Source organism: Schistocerca serialis, chromosome 3 (assembly GCF_023864345.2).
Source record: "Schistocerca serialis cubense isolate TAMUIC-IGC-003099 chromosome 3, iqSchSeri2.2, whole genome shotgun sequence".
NCBI lineage: Eukaryota > Metazoa > Arthropoda > Insecta > Orthoptera > Acrididae > Schistocerca > Schistocerca serialis.
The window spans coordinates 565,026,253-565,047,885 of record NC_064640.1 but is presented as its reverse complement, the minus strand read 5'-3'; the positions used below and the strand labels follow the sequence as shown (position 1 = coordinate 565,047,885).

The following is a 21,633-nucleotide window of genomic DNA, read 5'->3' as shown; positions in this document are numbered from 1 at the left end:
GGACAGGTATTGCATCTAGGTCTATTACAGGGGTATGAGCCATGAGGTAAGGGATTGGGAGCAGGGGTTGTGTAAGGATGTACGAGTATGTTGTGTAGGTTTGGTGGACGGTGGAATGCCACAGTAGGAGGGGTGGGAAGGATAGTGGGTAGGACATTTCTCATTTCAGGGCACGACGAGAGGTAATCAAAACCCTGGCGGAGAATATAATTTAGTTGCTCCAGTCCTGGATGGTACTGAGTTACGAGGGGAATGCTCCTCTGTGGCCAGACTGTGGGACTTTGGTAGGTGGTGGGAGACTGGAAAGATAAGGCATGGGAGATTTGTTTTTGTACAAGGATGGTAGGATATTACGGTCAGTGAAGGCTTCAGTGAGACCCTCGGTATATTTAGAGAGGGACTGCTCATCACTGCAGATGCGATGACAATGGGTGGCTAGGCTGTACAGAAGGGACTTCTTGGTATGAAACAGGTGGCAGCTGTCGAAGTGGAGGTATTGCTGGTGGTTAGTAGGTTTGATATGGACGGAGGTACTGATGTAGCCATCTCTGATATGGAGGTCAGCATCTAGGAAGGTGGCTAGTTGGGTTGAGTAGGACCAGGTGAAGCAAATGGGGGAGAAGTTGTTGAGGTTCTGGAGGAATGTGAATAAGGTGTCCTCACCTTCAATCCAGATAGCAACGATGTCATCAATGAATCTGAACCAGGTGAGGGGTTTAGGATTCTGGGTTTTTAGGAAGGATTCCTCTAGATGGCCCATGAATAGGTTAGCATAGGATGGTTGCATGTGGGTGCCCATAGCCATACCGCAGATTTGTTTGTAGGTGATGCCTTCAAAGGAGAAGTAATTGTGGGTGAGGATATAGTTGGTCTTGGAGACTAGGAAGGAGGTTGTTGGTTTGGAATCCATAGGGCATCTGGAAAGGTAGTGTTCAATTTCAGTAAGGCCATGGGCATTAGGAATGTTAGTGTACAGGGAGGTGGCATCAATAATGATGAGCAGGGCACCATGTGGCAGAGGGAAAGGAACTGCGGAGAGACGGTCGAGGAAATGGTTGGTATCTTTTATATAGGAGGATAGGTTCCAGGTAATAGGTTGCAGGAGTTGGTCTATGAGAGCAGAGATTCTCTCAGTGGGGGCACAGTAATCGGCCACAATGGGGTATCCTGGGTGGTTGGGTTTATGGACTTTAGAAAACATGTAGAAGGTGGGAGTGCAGGGAGTGGTAGGGGTAAGTAGAGATATGGACTCTGGGAAGAGGTTCTGGGATGAGCCTAAGGATTTGAGTAGTGATTGGAGATCCTGCTGGATTGCTGGAATGGGATCACTGTGGCATGGTTTGTAGGTGGAAATATCTGACAGCTGAAGAAGTCCTTCTGCCACATAATCCTTGCGGTTCAAAACTACGGTGGTGGAGCCTTTGTCTGCAGGTAGGATTATAAGATCAGGATCAGTTTTTAGATGGTGGACTGTGGTTCTTTCTGCAGATGTAAGGTTAGTATGCATGTTGAGGGCTTTGGGGAACGAGGGTGAGGCAAGGTTTGAGGATAAGAAATTCTGAAAAGTTAACTGGGGGTGGTTTGGAGGCAGTGGGGGTGGATCACGGTTGGATGGGGGAGTGAACTGAGTTAAGCAAGGTTCAATATTGGTCTTTGGTTGAGTCTGATTGGTCAGGTTGGTGGTGAAAAAGTGTTTCCACTGTAGGGACCGGGAGAAGGAGAGAAGGTCTTTAACTAGTCCTGCATGGTTGAATTTGGGAGTGGGGCAAAAGGTGAGGCCTTTGGAAAGGACTGATATTTCTGTGGGACTAAGGCTTCTGGAGGAAAGGTTCATGACTGTGTTGTGGGTTTGCTTAGGTTTTGAGTTCTGTGTGTTGGTGGGAGGGAGTTTTGGAGAGTGGGGTAAGTGTAGTAGGTCTGCAAGACAGGATTTCTCAGCTATGAGTGGACATGGGGGAGGTTTGTAGGTTGTTGTAGAAGGGGCGGACAGTGGTACTCCGAGGCGGGAGTAGGAAGTGAGCAGGATGGACACCTTTTTGAGGTGGTGTTGTGCATGTTGCTCAAGTTCCTGCAGGGCAGGAATTTCAATATGTGTTATGGGTTCCAGGAATTTGGGATTACATAGCAGGAGAATTTTAATTTTAAGAGTTATAATGAAATATTTTTCACTTTCATAGTTTCTAGGTGGCAAATGCAGTTTAAATGACAAGAAAGATAAGTATTTCTTTTTCTTTTACAGTTCTACTCAAGTTTAAAATGTATGATTTAGAATTGCATTGTGTTTACTGCATAAGAAATTTATAAAATTTATTTTATGTAGGTGACATAAAATATACCATGTAGTATACTTTCTTTCATGAATGTTGTAAAAACATTTTGTATGTTACAGTTTCATTGTAAAACAACTCAACATCAGTAATGTGGCTCATTTTAGCTACTGTGTATCCAAAAGAGGAGCTCATACTTAAAACATCTAATTGACTAATTTTTCCCTTAATTGAGCATTTTTATGTGAATTTTGCAGTACATCAGTCATGTGGAATTCTAGGAAGAGCCACTGGTACTATATCTTTACAATTATCTTTATGCACTAAACATTGACCCCCTTCTTAAAGCATGGTTTGTTTTAGTTCCCCGGAAAGTTCTGATGGAAGCCATTGAGGAAGCAGCTCAGGCAGATGAAGTAGCAGATGATCACGAAGATGACCTAGATGCCTATGACACTGCAGACGAAACAGGTGCCTTTTCTCCATCTCCGAATGTCCAAGGAGCAGGTCCTGGGCTCAATGACAGGGGAACAGGAGGTGCAGCACCTGCTAGAGACCCTACAACTCTCTCACCTCATGCTCCAGTACATGATGGAAACATCAATCATTCTGGTTAGTGTGAAATCTACACAGAAAAGTCATACGTTATCCTTCTCAACAGATGCTGTGTTGCCATACTCAGAATAAGATATATGGTCAACAGTAACTGAACAGCATGTGTTGAAGGATAATACCTTTCTTTGAGCCAAGGTTCTAAACTATCTTCAAGAATTGTGAATTTTGTTACATCACTACTGTCCAGTTTATACCTTAGAAACAATTTTAAGTTGACAGATTTGTACTCATGTACATGTGCGTCAAAATACGTTCCAGTTCAAAGGTTTTCTTTAACTTGAAGGGAAATACTGATGACTTGATGTACCAAGCAGCTGTCTAGCACTTTACAACAACAAAATTACACACTTCAGACAGGGAAGAAATTGAGACATAAATCAAAACATGTAAATGATAAAATAAATTAATAAAGGGCTGAAGAAAATAGATAGAAAAGAAGTGACAAACAGTAAATTGCAGACAGGGAGATAATGAAACAGACAGAGGCTAAGAGCAGGAAAACCATAATGTGGGAGGCCTTAAGGATTGAGAAAAGTTGCAGAAAAGAAAATTAGCAAAGGAAATGACCAGATGGAGACTAACATATGTTAATTCTAAGTGTATAACAAAAGTGCAATATGCATAGCAGGATTTTGCACACACTAGTGATACAAGAGAAGATGCCAAATGAGTGACATGATAAGTTTAACATCCTATCTTCTCTACATGTAATGTCTTATTTAGTTATTGTTCTAAAATAACTAACTGCTGTAGTGTCATTTTCACTGTTGCAGTCTTTTTCCACGTAAGTTTTTTCTCTAATTCCAGTCATAGAGACTCTTCTACTTATCTTCATGATTCTCCATCAGTTTAGCTTTAATACTTATTCAATTTACATATATTTTACCCTTATGTTTCAACACATTCCTTTCACCAGATCTGACTAACAATCTTTGAAAGCATTATACGTAGGTGTGAACAATGGGCTACAAAGTAGTAGCAGAAATTGTCTAACCATGTCACACAATACCTTTAAGATCACACGCTACCCAACTAAAAATGTGAAGCACCCAGAACACATGGTCAGATTGCAATATAACTTCATATGCATAAACACCATCAGTAGGTTTATAAATTATTAGAGTTGCAGTTCTCTGTGACAGATATAATGGTCACTGGAGTGCATTAGTATTGTCCATGTTTAGTGTTCTTACGAGGTCAGGTAAGGTGTATACAGTTCACAAACACTGACAGGTGTTGACTCATTGCTGTAAAGGACATGAAGATGCCATGCACCCACGAGAGACAGCATTATCAGCACCTGACAGAGTTGGAAAGGGGCCTCATTAGGGATCTTCATTTGGTCAAATCATCCAGTATCTAGATTCTTGTGGCGCTAAAAGTGTGACCACTGTTGTATGTTTGACTGAATGGGAACATGAAGGCAGGTATACTCATTATCATGACGGTCAGATTGACCATGACTGACTACCAAAAGGGTGGATTACCATATCGTGCATGAAGCACACTGTGCCTGCCATCTGAGAACAAGTAAAGGACTCCAGATGTGTGTGAATTCCTAAGGGACCAAACTGCTGAGGTCCCTACACTGACACACTACTTAAACTCACTGATGCTAAGAACAACACATACACCAATGCCCGAAGGAGGACTTGAACTTCCGGCGGGAGGGGCTGCGCAATCCGTGACATGGCGCCTGGGAGGGGCCGCGCAATCCGTGACGTGGCACCTCAAACTCTGAGGCCACTCCTCATGGCTAAGGACTCCAGAATGAAATTTTCACCCTTCAGTGGAGGGTGCACTGGAATGAAACTTCCTGGTAGAGTAAAACTGTCTGCCGGAACAAGACTCGAAATCAGGACCATTGTGTTTCATGGGCAAGTGCTCTACCAACTGAGTTACCCAAGCACAACTCACAAACCATTCTCATAGCTTTACTTCTGCCAGTCCTTTATCTCTACCTTACAAACATCACAGAAGTTCTCCTGTGAAACTTGTGGGACTAGCTCAGTTGGTAGAGCATTTGCCCTTGAAAGGCAAAGGACCCGAGTTCAAGTCTTTGTCTGGCACACAGTTTTAATCTACCAGGAAGTTTCATATCAGCACACACTCTGCTACAGAGTGAAAATTTCATTCTGGAAACAACCCCCAGGCTGCAGCTAAGCCATTTCTCCACAATATCCTTTCTTCCAGAAGTTCCAGACCTCCAAATTTTGCAGGAGAACTTTTGTGAAGTTTGTAAGGTAGGAGACGAGGTACTGGCAGAAGTTAAGCTGTGAGGGCGAGTCATGAGTCATGCTTGGGTAGCTCAGTTGGTAGAGCACTTTTCCACAAAAGGCAATGGTGTTGAGTTTGAGTCTCAGTCCGGCACACAGCTCTAATCTCCAAGGAAGTTACAAGTAATGGACCTCCAGCAACATTCTGTAATATCCCGCAGCATTATTCAGAGACTAACAGCAGCTAGACTAGGGAATTACCATCCCACGTGTGGCCTGTAGGTAATGTCAAAACACAGATAACTGCATTTGAAGGGGTGCTTTGACTGGAAAACAAAGACTTCTGATGAGTGGCATTGCATTGTGTTCAGCAATGAATTGCAGTTTTGTGCTACACTGGATAACCATCGTCATGAGCAGGGTGGTGACCTGGAGAGAGGTCTCATTCTTCCAAAGTTTTGGAGAGAGATAGCTTTGTTACTCATACCATTGTGGTGTGGTGAGTCATCGTGTACGACTTAATATAATGGGTTGTAGTGAATGAGGGAACTCTGATGCCACATCCCAGACATCCTGCATACTTATGTGGTACAGCTATGTGAAAGTATCATTTTGCCATTTTTCAATAGATTAATATTCATCCATCCATGGCATATGCCTCTATGAACTGTCTGAATGATGTTGAAGCACTCCTGTAGCCAGCAAGAGCACAATATCTTTTCACAATAGAACATATGTGGAAACAGTTCAAACGTCAATTCCGTCCCAGTGCCCGTATGCAGGATGTCAAAGACTAGTGACAACAGTTTTCCAATTTGCCTCAGGAGAGGTTACAACAGCATTATGGTGCCCTTCCCAACTGAATCAGTGCATGCATCCAGGCAAGAGATGGTTCAACATCATACTGTTAAGTGGGCTTATACTGACATGTTCTTTATAGACTTGATTTGGCTTTGCAATCAATGCAATAATATCACATATCATGTCAACCAATGAAGTTTCACTTTTTTCTCCTGCCCTTTCGGTGCTTCTCTTTTCACATCAAGCAGTGTATTTCTTCTCCAATTCCACACAGTCCACTCCAATCTGTTATAAACACTACCACCAGCACCACCATCACCATCTTGACTTGTATAACTTGACATAAGAACACCCAGCATTAAATCTGTGTCCTTTATCAAAATCTCCACATATATGTACCTAACTTAGCTCCCTTGAATCTTTTACTCAGTATGTTTAATATTCTCCCATTGTTATCAATGGCTGTGGTAAGTATGAGTCAAAAGCCTCTGCACCACCTCCTTGTCAACACCATTTACAAAATATATGTATCTAACACAGTGTCTCCACTGCTAAGACATCTCATAATATTGCATGCATAACCTTACATTTAAATCTACATCCTCTCATACCTCCACCTGAGACTTCACAGTCCTGACATCTATGTGTACATTAACTAAGACATCATGACAGAAGTAAGGTCATTGGTTATTGCCTCAATTGCAGATAATTCAATATTTATTTATTGAAGACTGCAATTCATTATCTGCAAACTTCAACTTAGAACACAAACAACATTTTTGAATAAACAGAAAAAAATATATTTCCACAGCTATACGGTACCTATGAAGATTTTTATTCAGCCATTATCAGTTTCAAGGTGGGTAATTCTTTTTCAAATCTCTTGATACCATCATTACAACCACATACTGTATATCTATAAATATTGCACATGCTTATTATTTGGATGTCTTGTTGGGCATATTTATTCATATGAATGTAATTTTCCACTGTCAAATGTGGTGACTGCTTTTTGTATATGTGACTGTAATGACTATGTTAAGAGCATTTGGTAATGAGATATGTATTTTGAAATTGTTAATATCTGACCAAGTGGTTTAACAAGTGTAATTATGGATAATATTTTTTCCTGTTAATCATTTGTGACTACAGAGCCTAGTATTATTCACCAAGATGGAGAGTATTGTGAACATTCTCAAGTGCCTAATATTTGTACCAGTGATGTTCCCATCTTATGTTCTTGACCACATTATAGACAATCTTGTTTATGCCATCTTCTATGTTTCACTTTTGCTGTTTAGCATTTTTTGTTCCTAAATTCATCTTAATGCAAACTAAAGACTTACCCCCTACTCACTGTAAACAGTTCCATTTTAAATAATAATTACTTCATCTTTGAGGGCCAGTATTACAAACAAGTAAGATGGATAAGAGCTTCTTATCTTAAATGCTGTGGGTTAGCAACTACTTACTGGTTTGAAATGACTGGTGATACACTCACTGTAAGAAGTCATAGCAAAATTGAGCTTCTTAATCTTTACCATGCTTTTTAAATATCCTATGCCATTTTCTTTAATTTTTCTGCTCACAAATCTGAGGATGTCTCAAAGCATATTTTTTAAATACTAAATCACTAAAGTTAACATCATTGTCTCATTTATCTTCCCACTGTTTTTTCCCAATCGTTTCACATGCATGAACAAAAAATCCAATAGATATGGCATCAACTTTCCATGTAGTTCAGGTACTACATAAAGACCCAGCTTGGAAGACAAATAAATACAGCTGTACTCACCTAGATGGTTCTGCTAGAAGTGCATACCTTTGTCAGTGAAATCATCATAAGCCCTATATTCTCTCCTACATTTTGTAGATCATCAGAGGGACAATCTATCAAGACTGATGGTACTGGGTAATAATGTAAAAATATATATTTAGAGATACATGTAATGAGATGCAAACCCATTAGGTTCCAACTGCAGAGTCATTTATCTATGACAGAAATGTAAGTGTACAGAAGTCATTCAAAGCAGGTAGTGTCATTATTATGTGCTTCTTACTGTGGTAAAATTTTTGTTTCTTTGTTGCAGTTTGTTTACAGCAAATACTTCATTACGTGTAAAAGTTAATCTTTTAACTGCATTAATTATGTACCTGATATCCTCTTTGAACAAACATCATGTGCAAAAAATTGATAATGTACAAAATTCCTTGTACATGTAGAGAGTAGATGGCTGTAAAATGCTAAAAATTTTTGTGTGACATTTAGTATGGTTGGCATTTAATATGGCAGAGGCACCACCTTGTTTCTTTATTTAATACATGTGGCAATTTAACAAACTTAGATTTCAGGTCTGAAACCTTGTAGTAGCAGGTGGTTTGTCGGAGTGTTAGCTCTAGTCGATAACCTGCCAAAAGTTTGTATGCTCTGGCCTTCATTAGAAGGTAAAAATCAAATAAGCGAAACCATCATTAAATAAAAATGACACTCAGCTTCTGGAAAATAAAAATGGTGCTATTTATGCAGGCAGATCAAAAGCAGTATATTTTTGTGGTTTACAATGCTAAACAATCATTTAGTGTCATGTAAACTTTGACTTCTGTCATGTAGCTACCAACTTGATTGTGGTACTAACCTTGTCACATCATTTTGAAAATACCTGCCAGAAAATGTCATGATAGTATCAAAAAGAAAATACATTGAGAAAACCATAAAATTGCAAGACCAAATGGATAGTCAGTATTTTCCTGCAATAGATGAAAGTCTTAATACTGCTAATAGACACATACAAAAGAACAGAATATTCTCCTAGCTTTTGGAACTATTAGTTCCTCAAGGAGGAAAGTGGGTTTAGTTGTGGAAGCTTAGAAAGAAACAGCAGATAAAGAGATAGAAGAGGCAGCTGGATGTAGCTGAAAAAGTAAAAAGCAACCAAGGAAATAATGATGTAAACAAATAAAACATGTCAAAAATGTAACAAAAATAATAACAATAAAAAGGAGAGATGGGATTTTATATTAGTTGACGGTAGGTCCATTAGGCTGTTGGGATGTGGAGATATGTTGGAGGTACATTCCCAGCTCTGAAGTTCTGGAAGGATCCAAATAGGCCATGTGGTGTTGCAAATAACCGGCACTTTTGCAACTGGGTACAGGATGTTGCTGTTGCAGACAGTTCTTCAATGTCCATTGATGCATTCAGTCAGTTTGTTGGTGGTCATTCCCATATGAAATGCCATCCATGGCTGGGTTGAACTAAATAGTAGTGGAAGGCTTTACAGCAGGAATAATTCAGAGGTAGTGATAATAGTGTGAGAATGTCAAGTAGTTAGATGAGGATTTTATGCAGATTAGGATGATGACAGAAGTGGAAAATGGGAGATTTGGGGAGAGTAGGAAGATGTAATTTCATTTTAGTGTGGACTTCAGAAATTTATAGCCTTAATGCAGAAATATATTGATGCATTTGAGGCTTGACTGTTACTGGAAGGTGAGGGAGAAGCTCCTGTGTTTCTTGGAGTCTGGAGCTATATTTGTCAGAGAGTGAGAGGATGAAACAGCCAAAGGTATTTACAAGTGGACAAGCTCTGTGGGGTAGTTGCAGAGTTGGAAAGCCTGGGAGAAGTTGTAGGTGCTGGTAATGAGGAATTCAGTGGTGCATACATTTGGCGCTATAGGGAATGGAATGGTAACTGTCAAAGTGGAGGTATTGTTCCGTTTCAGTTGGTTTTACATAAACTGAGGTTTTGGTAATGGCTTCAGTGAAGTGTAGGTCAACAACAGGGATGATGGCTTTGGATCTGGAAAATTATCCTGGGTATTGGAGTTGGGAAAAGGAGTTAAGCTACTACAGAAAGTGGAATATTTCTTCACCCTAAGTCTGGAGAACAAAATTATCATCAATTAACCTGTGCCAAGCCGGGGAATGCAGTTGCTGTGTCTTGAAATATGTGTCTTCCATGTGGGAGGATGGTGTATGACACGGCCATCCCACTTCCGTTATGTTTTTGGGTCTGGCCATCAAAGGTGGAGTATTTAATGGTAAGAATGAAGTTGGCTAAGGAGGTAATAAACAAGGTTTTAGGGAGAAGTTCAGGTAGCTGTTGGGACAAGTAATGCTCTACAGCTGAGAAACCATGGAATGTTAGTGTAGAGCAAGATCATACTGTTAGTGACAAGGAGAGTTTCAGGTGGAAGTTGGGTGTGAATGGATTTAAAACTTTCAAAGAGTGTTTTGTGCCATTTCTTTAGTATCAGAGGCTCTGATGAATTGGAGATGCTGGTCTTGAATTGAAAATGTGCTATTGTGTATTTTTGAGCAATAGGTTTAATGAGACAGAGTTCAAACAGCAGACTGTACCCTTTAGCCCATAGTTGTGGATTTTCAGTGCCATCTGTAATGTTATAGCGGGAATGTAGACACTTTTCTGAGAACTGATTGTGATTATGATTTTTCCTTGTTTATTGGTGCTATTACAAACATTTTACTTGCTAATTAAAAATGTATTTCAGTGTACATATTTTGTCATTCCTTTTTGTCATTCATCCTTGTATTAAAATACACCAAGTACATATAGTCAGAAGCATGTATTACATATTTTCACGGGTGAGAGGTAGATTTTGCATGTTGCAGCCTGTTCAAAAAGAAAGAAATAGGAAACACAGTTACTGAGACTTACAAAGTTGCTTATTCATAAAGTTTTCTATAGCTGAAAGTGATTTAATAACTTTAAATGTACAGCCCTTCATCTTTTACATTAACATAGTTCACAAGAAAGATATGCAGATGCTAAGGTTAACACATGATTTTTCACAGAAAAAATTGAATGTTAAAGGTAATGTAACATGAAGTACTTTAGCATGAGAATCCACATATTTCATTTGTCATCAACAGTGTAACTAGATTTGGAATTTCTGTAGATATTGTTTAGCATCAGTTGTGTGTGGTGGAAGTAACCTATAGTGGAAAGAAGCTTGGGGCTTTCTATTTTCCTCATAATGTAGTTTTTTGTAATGCTTCAACTCATACTAATTTATTGTACTTTCAATTTTCTGATCTGAAACTTACCTATACATATATAAATTTTTAAAAATATTGTGAAAGAACTTTCTCTTCCGAGGTATATCTGTAATCCCTCTTACTTTTTGTATACGACCATGCAAGGCCACTGCAGTGTTCTTGAACTGCTGTAACATTCACTGTAACCAAGATCCCAGTATTTTACTACAAAAACTTAGTGTCAGTGGCAGAAAGGAGAACACTGACTGTAATCTAATAATATAATTCTTTTGTATGTATGTGTAACATCTTTAGGTGAAAAGTAGGTAGATGATAGAGGCTACTACATGATTGCCTTCTGACAGGGAATGAGTGGTCAAAAGTGAATATTACTTATTTTTATTGATGTAAACAACTTATATCTTCTAAAGTGCGTGTCATTTATGTTGGCGGCCGAGTTTAGGTTCGTTCTGCGCATCTGACGTCACAAAACACAGTCAGCCAATGAACAGAGAACAACGTTGCCAGATCTCGACTGCAGAGCAGAGCACGGATGAGTGTCTACCAATTGCTTCATATTCTATTAATTAATTAAACCAAACAAGCAATAAGACTCCTGATTCAGGCGATAGCAGGGAAAGGTGTTTGTATCAATCTCACGAACAGCTTTTTCGCAATAAAGAACAGCAGTAATTGTTTATTTCCTATTGTACTTTGACAAAGTGTGAGTAATTCATAGTCATACCAACAGTGTTTGTCAGTATTTTGCGTGACCTGTTAGAGTCCTCATGGAGTTCAATTGTGTGATGAGCTGCGTTAGCGTAATGGTTAAGGCGTTGGGATAGTAAGTGGAAAGTGAAGGGTTCAAACCTTGTGTGGTGCTGAATATTTTCTTTATTTAAAAACAATATCGAAGTGTCTTACTTCACGAATTTTATTTGTTTCAATGCAATTTTTTGAAATTTCTAGTGCTTTGTCTCTTCATTATCCCTTTCGCTGCTGCATACACGTGCTCCCCGCATTCCGCACTGTGCGCGATTTTGTCATCACTGCACTGCTCGCCTGTGCAGACACATGGTGTTCCCACTGCTTCGACAAACTTATCATTCGATTTCACAAAAACTATTTGGCCCAAAAATTAGATTTTTGCACATCTTCTTGACTGATACCTTCCCCCCCCTAAATGAATTAATTTTGTTTCGATGTTCAATGCAGTTATTTTGCAACATTAAATATAGTAAACCATTGCACGAAATTTTTAAGAGTTTGCAGAGGTAAAAGTCCATACAGTATACTTTCCGTATGGTCGATTTTAGTTGCCACAATGTTGAGAATGAAATGTGGACAAGATACCTAAATTTCATATAAAATTTACTGTATAACAGTATCTCATTTAATTTAAGTACCACATAGGTGTCGTATGTAATATTGAGAAATATTCCGTCTTTCGCGACTGTAACAAAAGTTTTATTTACACCAGGCACGTTTGGTTTTGTGGAATCGAATGATAAGGGTGTCAAAGCAGTCAGAACACCATGTGTCAGCACAGGCGAGCAGTGCAGTGACAAAATCGCGCACAGCGCGGAAAGCGGGGAGCACGTCTCTGTAGCAGCGAAAGGCTTAATGCGGCCATGGTGGCTTTACTTCATGAACTGCGCTCTCCCCCCTAAACGTAAGCTTGCGAACTATGCCATACTATGGCGCTGCTTCTCTTGGCGCGTGCGTCGTGTGCAACTGGCAATGCAGCAATCTCCCGCGTCTGGACGGGCATGCGCGAACCGCCAAGATAAAAGAATTGAACTATAGTAACAACTAAAGCTCACAGAATTTGTTCAAAGTGAGGACCACTAATCCCAACGCATACGATATAATGGCAGATAAAATTTTCCTTCATTTTCTCAAATATGCCTGTTGCACGATGAGACAGGCTGCTACAATCCTACCAGCCAGTTCTTTAATTTCTGCTGGTGCTCCGTACACTGATAACTACATGTAATCCCGTAAGAGTAGAAATCCAAGTGAGTGCTACTAGAAGTTAACACTTTTATTTGGTCACATTTGTGCCCACTTAGCTCACAGTAAACAGATTATACTGAGAGTTTTTTTTAGGGACGGTTTGTAGCTGTACTCACGTGTGACTCATTTAATCTGACAGTAGAAAGTCCAGGATGGAACTACAACAACATGAAAAGGATAGACTGCTACTCATCATAGAGGAGGTGTTGAGTCACAGACATACACAATGAAAAGACTGCTAAACTTTTAGGTTTTGGACGAAAAAGTCAGACAAGCATGACTTGCACACATATGGCCATTGTCTAGGGGCACTCAGGCAAAGAAATATGTTCAGCATGTATGAAAAATTTATGGTTTTGTGCTATTCCTGTTCACACATTGTAGTTTTCCAGAAGTCTGATTTGTCTGCCATTACCGGCTATGATTACTATTGCTGTTTATGTAGTGTAGTTTTCCAAAAGAGTGAGGTGTCTGCTGTTACCACCTATGATTACTCCTGTATATGTTTCTAACTTGTGACTGATGTACTTAAATTAAAAGTTCTACTAGTGTCAAATGGCCAGTTTTGTACTCAAATGGCCAGTTTTGTACTTTACACTCTGATTTGTTCTTTGTCTATTGTGTCAAATGTTCTGCTGGCCATTTCAAGATAAATCTCCTCAGATTGTTTCTAACAGTAGTGATAGCTTAATTGGAAGATACTTTGTCTGAATTTTGGTGCATGCATCTATGAAATTGCTAGTTTTTAGGTTATGTTAATACCTCATCTTTCCACTCTGAGGTGTGTAAAAAAAGTAATGAAGCTGACAACACTGCTAGCAATCTGGCAATACTGTGTTATTCTACTTATGCAGAACAGTGTGTCCATTGCTTCCAGATGCTCACTCCAAGTTTCAGTTCCGTGCAGCCATCAGGTGATTTTTAAGAGCACCACCAGGGAAGTTGTATATTTGATGTGTGTTACAAAAATTGAACAGCAGAATTTAGAGCAAAGTTATGCCATCAAGTTTTTTGTTAAACTTGGGGAATCCGAGAGTATGACCTTTGAAAAGTTGAAACAGCCATATGGGGAACATACCTTATCAAGACCACATCTTTTTCACCATATCAAATAATCTTTTGCAGGCCAAGTACACACTGAAGATGAATCTTGCTCAGAGAGACCATCAATTTCAAAAACCAATGAAAACATTGAATGTGTGCATGCTCTTGTGAGACCGTTCCTCCAGGACAAACTGTGAATCAAGTATTTTACAAAGATGTTTTTGAAAGGCTCAGGAAAAGGTTGAATCAAGTGAGACCATACATTGCAGACAGGTGGATGCTGCATGACAAAGCTCCATGTTATACAGTCACTTCCATTTTTAACATCAAAAGACATTACTGTTGTTCCACAGCCCCTCTATTCAACTGATCTGAGTCCTTGTGACTTTTTTCTTTTCTAAAATTGAAAAATGGCTTCGGAGGACATCATTTTGTGACTCTGGAGAACACCCAAAAGAATGACACCACCATGTTAAAGGCCCTGCCATTTGAAGCCTTTCAGTGTTGCTACCAAGACTGGGAACAATGACTCTGCCAGTGTATAAGTGCAAAAGGGAATTACTTTGAAGGGGACAGTATTGCTTGAAAAAAATAAAAACTTTCGTAGCTACAAAATCTGTCTCATTACTTTTCTCACACACCTCGTACATATCCTACTTTGCTTGAGTTTTGTTCTTGTATGTAGTAATGCATCTTATTTGTAGTTTCTTTTTTCCTCTTTTAGTTTATTTCTGTAATGTGCTGTTTGCGTGTGCACATAGTTGTTTTGGTTGTCAACTTTTGGAGATAACTAATGCGTTGATATACCTATTTCCCCTTTTTTTCTTCAATACTGGAGAACATGTAGAAAGGCCACTGCCTCCTATACAGTATTTGTGTAGAATTCAAAACAATTGTTTCTTTATTATTTTCAATATTGGCAATAACTGCTGTTAGTCTAAACTTGGTAGTTGGTTGTGTGATGTGAAGTGATCTTTCAATAATTGTATATTCTTATTTACAGATATTCAGTATTTGCTCTCAGCAGCATACATTAGTAGTATTTGTGCATGTGGGATGACTGATATTCATGTGATGTTTAAGTTGAATAGCAGTCTTTGCTATTTTGTCTTGATGCAGTGTTGGGTGAGAAGTGTTAGACAATAGTTGGCCAGGTGGTACAAGATTGTCTGTTGTATAGTTTTTTCAACATTCATGGTGTAAGATTCTCTTGTATCATTCTTCCCTTTGGACTTGCTTTCCTCTTCAATATGCTTTTGAATTTTAAGTTGATTTGAATTCATTTAAATGTTGTTTCTGACAGTGAAAACTTTGCAGTGATCCTAACCAGGGTAAAACATAAATTCAAACTGTGCTCAGAATTACTCATTCTACCCATGTGTCAGATAATGATAGTTTACGAACAGTCAGTATGTATGTGAAGAGGGAAATTATTTGAAATGAAGTGGCTGAATTTCAGATTTTTACATTGTTTATGGAGTTTGGTTCTTCTATGTGTTTCCAAATTATGATACCAAAACAGTGCTCCAGCTGTTTTCTTCATTAAAGGCAAGATGTTCATGGACTACACAGATGTTTGTAGATATTTTAGTTGTTCTCAGAGTTTTAATAACTGTGATGTGTTGGTAATTGGTTCTGTTTTAAGATTCAACAGCATGTATTTCACTTCACATTGTCTTGTGAACTTCGATGGCATTATATTTAATATTTTGTATATTGTCATCAAATCACTATTATGAAGAGGGTAGATTGCTACCCACCATAAAGATGACATGTTGAACTGCAGACAGGCACGATGAAGATGCTGTTACACAGTGAGCTTTTAGCCAAAGCCTTCTTCTGAAAGGAAAAGAAAATACACATTCCCACAAGTGAGCTACCTCTGTCCACTCCATCAAAAATGCAAATGTACTGCATCAAGCTGAAGCAGAAATTTGGAGTGGGGTGGAAAAGATGGAAAGAAAGCAGGCTTTGGGCTGTGGTTGGGGAGGGGGGGGGGGCACTTTATGCTGCCTGGCAGAGGATGCAAGGACTAGGTGGTAGGAGGGCAACGATGCCAGTCACAGTGTTAAGAGGTTGCAGGAGGGGGGGGGAGGGGGGGGGGGGGGAATGAGGAGTGGAAAAGAAGAGGAGCAAAGAAGGGGAAAAGTCTGGTGGTGTGTTAACAGGAAGCAGCATGCAATGAGAGTTAGAGTATGTGAAATGGGAGGAGGTGATAGGACCGAGGGGATGGCAACTGTTTGATGGAGGGTATGAGCACGGTAGGTTACTGTTGCTTGAGGCTGGTGTGATTTTGGGAGCATTGAATGTGTTGCAAGGATAGTTTCCACTTGTGCAGTTTAGAATAGCTGATGGTGAAAGAGAGGATGTAGATGGCTTGGATTGTGAAGCAACCATTGAAATGAAGCATGTTTTTTTCTTTTTTTTTTTTTTTCAGCTGCATGTTTCACCACAGGATGGTCTACTTTGCTCTTGGCCACAGTTTTCTGATGATCATTAATTGTGGGGGACAGCTGTTTCCTAGCCATACCAAAATAAAAAAAAGTCTGCACAATAATTGCAGCAGAGCTGGTATATGACATGGCTGCTTTCACAGGTGGTCCAGCCTCTGATGTGGTAGGATAAACTTGTGACAGGACTGAAATAGGAAATTCTGGGTTGTTGGATTCGGCAGGTTTTGCATCTGGGTCTTCCACAGGCATATGATACCTGTGGAAAGGGGTTGGGATTCGGAGTGGCATAAGGATGGACTAGAATGTTGTGGAGGTTATAGCATTACAGAACACCACTTTAGGAGGGATGGGAGGGAAGGGGTTGAGGTTATGAAGGAATGAGAATCAAGTGTCTTGGCCCTGATTCCAGATCATGAAGATGTCATCAATGATGGTGGTTCATTGATGATATTGCCACGATCTGGTCTCAGAGTGAAGACACTAACACACAACCTCAACACTTTCTATCCTGTCTGCTTCACTTGGTCCTCTTCATCCCAGTGTGCCACCTTCCTGGATGTTGACCACCTCCTTCCTGATGGATCTATTCACACTTCTGTCCACGTTAACTCCACCAGCCAGCAACAGTACCAGCATTTCTATAGCTGCCATCTGTTTCATACCAAAAAAATCCCATACAGCCTAGCCACTAGGGATGGTGTATCCATAATGACAAGAACTCTCTTGACTAGCATGCTGAATATCTCACAAAGGCCTCCACAGACAGACACTCTTCCCCAGACCCAGTCCACAAACAGATTTCTCATACCATATCCTCACACTTCCCCAGGCCTCCTACTGCCCCCAAAACCAGCTACAAATGAGTGCCTCCTCCATCACCCAACACCACCACAGAATGGAACAACTGAATCACATCCTGCATCAGGGTTTTAATTATCTATCATCAACCCCAAAATTAGGGACATCCTACCCAAGATCCTTTCCACTCCTCCTAAAGTAGTGTTCCATCACCCTTACAGCCTCTACAACATCGTGGATGATCCCTGTGGAAGACCTAGATGCAAGACCTGCCTAGTCCAACGACCCATCACTTTCTTTCTCAGTCTTGTCACAGGCTTATCCTACCCCATCAGAGGCTGGGCCACCCGTTAAAGCAGCCATGACATATACCAGCTCTGCTGCAATTATTGTGCAGATTTTTTTATATTGCTACATCTAGGAAACAGCTGTCCCCCAGGATCAATGACCACAGAAAACTGTGGCCAAGAGCAAAGTAGACTATCCTGTGGTGCAAAATGCAGCTGAAAATAACATGCTTGAATCAATGGCTGCTTCACAACCCAAGCCATCTACATCCTCTCTTTCACTGCCAGCTTTTCTAAACTGCACAAGTGGGAATAATCCTTTCAACACATTCAATGCTCCCAAAATCATACCAGCCTCAAGCAACAGTGACCTACTGTGCCTACACCCTCCACCGAAGAGTTTCCATCCTTTCTGCCCTATTACCTCTGCTAACACACCCAGAAGACTTTTCCCCTTCTGTGCTCCTCTTCTTTTCTGCTCCCAATCCCCCCGCCCCCTCCCCGTCTCTCCCCACCAGCCTTCCAACATTGCACTGGCATCCTTGTCCTGCCACATTGTCCACCTTGTCCCTGCATCCTCTGTGTCAGGCAGAGCAGATTCCTCCTCCCCCCCCCCCCCTACCTTTTTCATAATAATTATTTGATAAATATATAGAAAATATTAAATATAATACCACTGAAGTTCACAAGACAATCTGAAGTGGAAAACATGCTGCTAAATCCTAAAACAGAACCAAATACCAACAAACCACAGCTATTAAAACTTTGAGGACAACTAAATTATCGACCAATATCTGTGTATTCCATGAACATCTTGCCTTGAATAAAGAAAACAGCTGGAGCGCTCATTTGGTATTATGTTTTTGGAAACAAGTAGAAGAACCAAACTCCATTAACAATGTAAAAGTCCCAAATCCAGCCACTTTATTTCAAATAATTTCTTTTCACATACATACTAGCTGTTTGTAAACTCTCAATATAAGACACATGGGGTGAATGAGTAATTCTCAGCATAGTTTGAATTTATGTTTTACTGTGGTTAGGAACATTACATAATATGTAGAGGAAACATGTTTTTCCTTGTCAGAAACAACATTTAGATGAATTCAGACCAACATAAAATTCAAATATTTAGATTAAAGTTCAGTCTTGATCACGTTATGTCTGTTTTAATGAGTAACTGGTTTCGGTTTTTTCTATAAAACCATCATCAGACCCATTGGCTCCCTTGGGTTGGTAGGTGGAGCTCTCCTTGCTGTTGTGCAGTCAACTGACTGTAGAAGACTGCTATTCAACTGACTGCACAGCAGCAAGGAGAGCTCCACCTACCAACCCAAGGGAGCCAATGGGTCTGATGATGGTTTTATAGAAAAAACCGAAACCGGTTACTCATTAAAACAGACATAACGTGATCAAGACTGAACTTTAATCTAAATATAACAATTAATTGATCACTGTATTCCAAAAATGTTTACCAAAATTGTATAAAATTCAAAAGTATACTGAGGACGAAAACAAGTGAAAATGGAATAATAATAGAAGAGAATCTTACACCATGAGTGTTGAATAAAACTATATAGCAGACAATCTTGTAAGTCAAATAGTTATCTTGTACCAGTTGCCCAACTATTTGCAAACATGTTTCACCCAGAACCACATAAAGACAAAATAGCAAAGACTGCTATTCAACTCACATGTCACATGAATTTCTGTCACCCCACAAGCAGCAACACTACTAACATAAGATGCTGAAAGGAAATATTGAATAGCTGCAGATAAGATAATACAGTTCTTGAAAGACAACTTCAAATCATACAGCCAACTGACAAGGTTACAATAACAGCAGTTAGTGCCAGTATTATAAGATGATAAAGAAACAATTGTTTTGAATTCTATACAAATACTGTATAGGAGGCAGTGACCTTTCCACATGTTTCCCAGCATTGAAGGGAAAAAAGTAGAAGTACGAGTATGAAGTTAACAACCAAAACAACTATGCACACACACTAACAGCACGTTACAGAAATAAGCTAAAAGAGAATAAAAGAAACCACAAATAAGATACACCACTACATACATGAACAACACAAAAACAAAGTAGAATATGTAGTGAGAACATGAAGTACTGATGTAACTTAAAAGACTATCAGTTTGGTACAGAAAGATGCACTAAAATGCAGACATCAGTTATCTTCCAATTAAGCTGACAGAACTGTTAAAAACAATTTGAGGAGATTCATCTGGAAAAGATCATCATAATATTTGGGACAATATACACCAAACACATCAGAATGTGGAAGTACAAAACTGGCCATTTGACACTAGTGGAGCTTCCAATGTAAATGCATCAGTCACCAATAAGAAATATGTATTGGGGTAGTTGTTGCTGGTAATGGCAGACACCTCACTCTTTTGAAAAAATACAATACATAAACAGCAATAGCACAAAACAAAACATTTTTCAAACACATGGAATATACATCTCATGCCTGAGAGGTTTTAGACAGTAGCCATGTGTGTGAGAGTTAGGTTTGTGTGACTGGGGTTTGTGTATTTTCTTCTGAAGATGGACTTTCTTGTCCAAAAGCTAAAAGTTAGCAGTCTTTAATTATGACTGTATATGACTCAATGCTTCCTCTGTTTGGTGAGTAGCAGTCTATCATTTGCACATTCTTGTGATTAAATTGTGGATTTTCCATTGTGAGATTAAATAAGTCACACATGAGTACAGATAGAATTGTTTCACCCCTGAAAAACTCCCAGTATCTTCTATTTGCTGTGAGCTAAATGGGCACAGATGTAACCAAATAATAGTGCTTACTTCTTTCAGCACTCTCTTGGATTTGTTTTCTTGTGGGCTTACATGTAGTTGCTGATATGCTGGTATCCCTTCTCCTTCCCCACCTCGCTCCACATTGCTGCTTCTACTCCAAGCAATACAGTTACATTCTGGGTGGAGTGGCTGGAAATAGCAGTTATGTGCATGAGGTGTGATTGCTTGTGTGAATGTGTGTGCATGTTTTTAATTCCCTTTCTCAAGAAGGCTTTGGCCAAAAGCTCAGTGTGTAACAAGCTTTTTGTTATGCCTGTCTGTAACTCCATATGTCATCTGTATGGTAAGTAGCAATTTATAATTTTCGTAATATTGTTGATATCCCAACCTGGACTTTCCATTGTTTTTTTTTCTAAATCACTGTTTTTAGTATCAACATTGCTGACAATTGTTTAATTAGACAATTAAAATTCATATTAGTGCAGCTTTGTACTTGCTCAAAAATATTGATTGAAGTTTGATAATTATTCACAAGTATAAGGCATAAATTTTTAATTTTGGTTATGACAATAAAAAAAATCAGTACAACTACAACTCTCATGCAGTGATGTTCATTGTTTTATGTCTCACTCAATATATTTGACAAAAAAATCAACTTGCAATTTAGTTTAGTGGCAAGAATTACAGTTATGAGTAGCCCCATCTGTATCAGACAGATCAGTGTAGCAAAACTAATGCCCAGTACTTATCATTCACCAGAGCACTGGTAGTGTGATGTTTATGCAGGAGATTAAGTTGCCACTAATGGTGTAGCCCAAAGCAAGTGATGTCATAAATGAGCTGTAAGGCTTTGTGTTCTGTAGGTGGCATTTGCCAATGTGGCACATTGAATGTGGGGCAGACTAATGGAAATGTTGAGGGAAGGTATGGGGAACACCAATGATACCCAAGACTGGATCTATAAAGAAAATCAGCCATCAAAGAATTCTCTGGAGTATAACTACAAGGTCGTTCATATGGTTCAAATGGCTATGGGACTTAACATCTGAGGTCATCAGTCCCCTAGAACTTAGAACTACTTAAACCTAACTAACCTAAAGACATCAAATACATCCATGCCCGAGGCAGGATTCGAACCTGCGACCGTAGCAGTTGCGCGGTTCCGGACTACAGCGCCTAGAACCGCATGGCCACCACGGCCGGCCTACAAGGTGGGATATGTCTAACTTTGTATTCTAGTACAGGCTCAAAATTTGTGAGGCAGCACAATTCAGGAATATATAGAGATGAAAAGGCTACAATTTAAGAAAAGCTTTGGAGTCATAATTAAATTTGGTAACTTTTATTGGCCATGCACCATGTCA

General features: G+C 39.5%; 1 protein-coding gene across 1 annotated transcript in view; it reads left to right on the top strand.

The window, feature by feature from the left end:
- LOC126471020 (protein eva-1) overlaps window positions 1-21,633 on the top strand; it is a 333,354-nt gene that overhangs the window by 284,218 nt on the left and 27,503 nt on the right. Inside the window, exon 6 of the mRNA XM_050099080.1 lies at window positions 2,631-2,879. Coding sequence (XP_049955037.1) covers window positions 2,631-2,879 — 249 coding nt within the window. The remainder of the gene's footprint in view (window positions 1-2,630; window positions 2,880-21,633) is intronic.